This window comes from Anastrepha ludens, chromosome 6, assembly GCF_028408465.1.
Source record: "Anastrepha ludens isolate Willacy chromosome 6, idAnaLude1.1, whole genome shotgun sequence".
NCBI classification, from domain to species: domain Eukaryota; kingdom Metazoa; phylum Arthropoda; class Insecta; order Diptera; family Tephritidae; genus Anastrepha; species Anastrepha ludens.
In genome coordinates this window covers 106,543,522-106,546,643 of record NC_071502.1, presented here as the reverse complement: position 1 = coordinate 106,546,643, position 3,122 = coordinate 106,543,522, and the positions used below count along the sequence as shown (strand labels likewise).

At 40.8% G+C, this 3,122-nt stretch overlaps 1 protein-coding gene across 1 annotated transcript; it reads left to right on the top strand.

Annotated features, from left to right (window-relative positions):
* Positions 1 to 844: 844 nt before the first annotated feature.
* On the top strand, positions 845 to 2,851 carry LOC128866746 (cytochrome P450 6a8-like). Its single transcript, XM_054107712.1, has 2 exons — positions 845 to 2,222; positions 2,299 to 2,851. The coding sequence occupies exons 1-2, from the start codon at positions 1,073 to 1,075 to the stop codon at positions 2,724 to 2,726; spliced, it is 1,578 nt and encodes a 525-aa protein (XP_053963687.1). The 5' UTR covers positions 845 to 1,072; the 3' UTR covers positions 2,727 to 2,851.
* Positions 2,852 to 3,122: the final 271 nt, after the last annotated feature.

The following is a 3,122-nucleotide window of genomic DNA, read 5'->3' as shown; positions in this document are numbered from 1 at the left end:
CAGCGAAAAAATCAGTGAAAATCGCACTTTTTGCTTCAAAAACGCGCTGGCAACGTAAAAATGAAAAAAAAAAGTCGGAGCCAGTGGGGGGGGAGGTTTTGGTGATAATTTAACCAAATAATTCTGTTTTTTTTATTTCAGATGATTCTACAACTAGATACGATAGTCACCGCAAATCACCTTTTGGAAAAGGCGTTTTCGGAAAAGTTACCTCACCGGCTTATTTCCCGATATTTTCTTACAAAAATTTAGTACAATATTGTTGAAATGATGCTTTATAATGTACAAAAAGTTTAAATACATTTTCACTATTCATATCTCTAAAGCAAAGTCTCAAAAATTCATTAAAAAAAATGCTCAAACCCTAGACCCCTCCCTTAACAAATGCCTTTTGCTGCAGGGTCCCTCAAGTGTGAGTTACTCTTTTAGCAGTGTATTTATTAGAGGGTCCCACTAGTTGGAGTTCTTTTTAACACTGAATTTTTAACGTGTTCCGTCAAATTTGAGTTATTTTTTAGCAGTGTATTTTATACAGAGTCCCTCGTTTCAGTTACGTTTTAACACTGTTTTTATTCTGATTGCTACTGCATCTTTAATGCTGCCTCAACCGCATCTGTACCAATAGCGGAGTGTTTTAAGTCGTAAGTTTTTAAATTGCCGTTACCCGTTTATTCATTTCAATGCCCTCTACTAGGATTCCTTGTCATAATCTTTTTAATTTTGTTTGTGTTGCACAATGTATGCTTTATTTAAATTCCAAAAACAAACTCGAGCTTTAAAGACCCTGTTTTTCATTATCAATTAGAATAAAACGCAACCGCACAACGAGCAGCTGGCGCAGTAAACACAGCTGGTTTCCCAGTGTCGCGTCTGTCGTACAAACTCGTTCCCATAATCGTTTTTGCTATTTTACTAGCTCGCCTGCTTATTTGACCGCTGCATCCCATCAGTTTGTGCTTTGACGTTCGCTAGAGAGTGCGATTTTGTTCATTTGTTGTTACGTACGCCAGTGAAAAACAAAAAATAATAAAAATAAAAATATAAGTGAAAGCGCATAAATTTGTGTGGAATAATGCAATACTTGGCGCTTTGGATACCGTTTTACCTCTTCATTGCCGCCGTTACGCTGCTCTTCGTGTGGTGGCGTAAGCGTTTGAACTACTGGGCCGATCGTGGTATTATACACGAAAAACCGTCCTTGATCCTTGGCAATTTAGCCGGCGTAGGACGTACTCAGACACTACGCGACCCGTTTCGCGATTTCTATGAGAAATATAAACATGACGCACCTTTTGGCGGCTTCTACTTGTCGATGCGTGTTGGGGCAGTGATCTTTGATCTCGATCTTGTGAGGCATATATTAGTTAAAGATTTCGGGAATTTCAGCAGTCGTGGTGCATACTACAATGAGAAAGATGACCCGATTTCGGCGCATGTGTTCAATTTGGACGGTACAAGCTGGCGGAATGTGCGCGCCAAACTAACGCCCACCTTCACATCGGCCAAGATGAAGTTCATGTTTCCAACGGTGGTAGAGGTGGCAAAGGAATTTGTAAAGGTACTACACCAAGAAGTGGAGCAGCAGAATTCAGATAAAGCTAACGGCGCCACTCAGTCGCACAAGGCACAAAAAGCTGTGACGAGTGACGACGCGTCAATGCAGGGCATTGAAATTAGGGATTTGCTGGCACGCTTCACCACTGACGTCATCGGTAGTTGTGCATTCGGACTGGATTGTAATAGTTTGCACGAGCCGGACACACAATTTCGCGTTATGGGCAGAAGGATCTTTGGTGAACGCAGACATGGTCGCATTGTGTCCGGTTTTGCGCAGGCATACCCAGACCTATCTCGTAAATTGGGAATCAAACTCGTTCCAGATGATATCAGTGAATTCTTTCAGAAAGTAGTGCACGATACCGCTGCGCACAGAGAGAAAGAAGGTGTACAGCGCAATGATTTTATGAATCTCTTGTTGGAGCTGAAAAAACAAGAAGATGGCTTGAGTTTGGAGCAGATTACTGCGCAGGCATTCGTTTTCTTCCTCGCTGGCTTTGAAACGAGTTCTAGTACAATGGGTTTTGCGCTGTATGAGCTCGCGTTGAATCAGGAGATGCAAGCGAAGGCGCGCGCCGAGATTGAGACGGTATTGGCGCGCTTCGATGGCCAATTCACATACGAGTGTATGCGTGAAATGCAATATTTGCACCAGATCTTTTGCGGTTAGTAAGCGAGTGGGGGTGGAAAGTTTGTAATTTGAATAGTTAATGTTCGGATTTTTTTTTATTTTCTCTACAGAAACACTGCGCAAATACTCCGTCGCCTCGATAACCATGCGCAAGACACTGAACGACTATCAGGTGCCGAATACCAAGTATGTAATCGAGAAAGATGTGGTTATTGTTATACCCATTGATGCTATACATCGCGATCCCGAAATATATCCTGATCCCGAACGTTTCGACCCCACACGTTTTGAACGGGAGGCAATAGCCAAGCGCCATCCTATGGCTTGGCTGCCCTTCGGCGAGGGGCCACGCAATTGCATTGGACTGCGCTTCGGTAAAATGCAAGCCATGGTGGGCTTGGCTTTATTGCTGAAACATTTCAAATTCACGCTGACACCTAAGACTAAAGTGCCACTAGAAATTAAAAAAGAAGGTTTTGTGTTGTCGAGCAATGATGGCATTCATTTGCATGTGGAGCCAATCGCAAGCGTCAAATGAAGTAATCGATTTCAGAGTATTATTGTATTTTTAATATTAACAAATTTAACATAAATTTCACATTATAATTTTAGTTTATTAAATAGACTCATTTTACTTTCCATTTCGTTTTGACATAACAACAAGTTTGTGTTTTATACTTTTCTTACTAATCGGCCTTGGCAGTACTATGTAGTTGTAGTTGTTCGCCGGTACACAGCTTAGAGTTCATTGAGTAATAAAAAAAAAGTAGTGAGCTGTAGATTAATAAACTGTGATAACAACAAATTGTCTGAGAAGACAGAAATTTTTTCTCCTTTTTATTTTGAAAAATAAATTAAATCTACCACAGAAGTCCACTTATCAAGTGTTCCAAGATCTCGAATATAACCATTGCATTCATATTTAACCAATACC

What these genes read in the sequence shown, in the direction of transcription:
- LOC128866746 (XM_054107712.1), top strand. Translation starts at nt 1,073, where the DNA reads ATGCAATACTTGGCGCTTTGGATACCGTTTTACCTCTTCATTGCCGCC. An exon ending in TTTGCACCAGATCTTTTGCG is followed by an intron (nt 2,223 to 2,298) that starts GTTAGTAAGCGA and finishes TTTTCTCTACAG; the next exon opens with AAACACTGCGCAAATACTCC.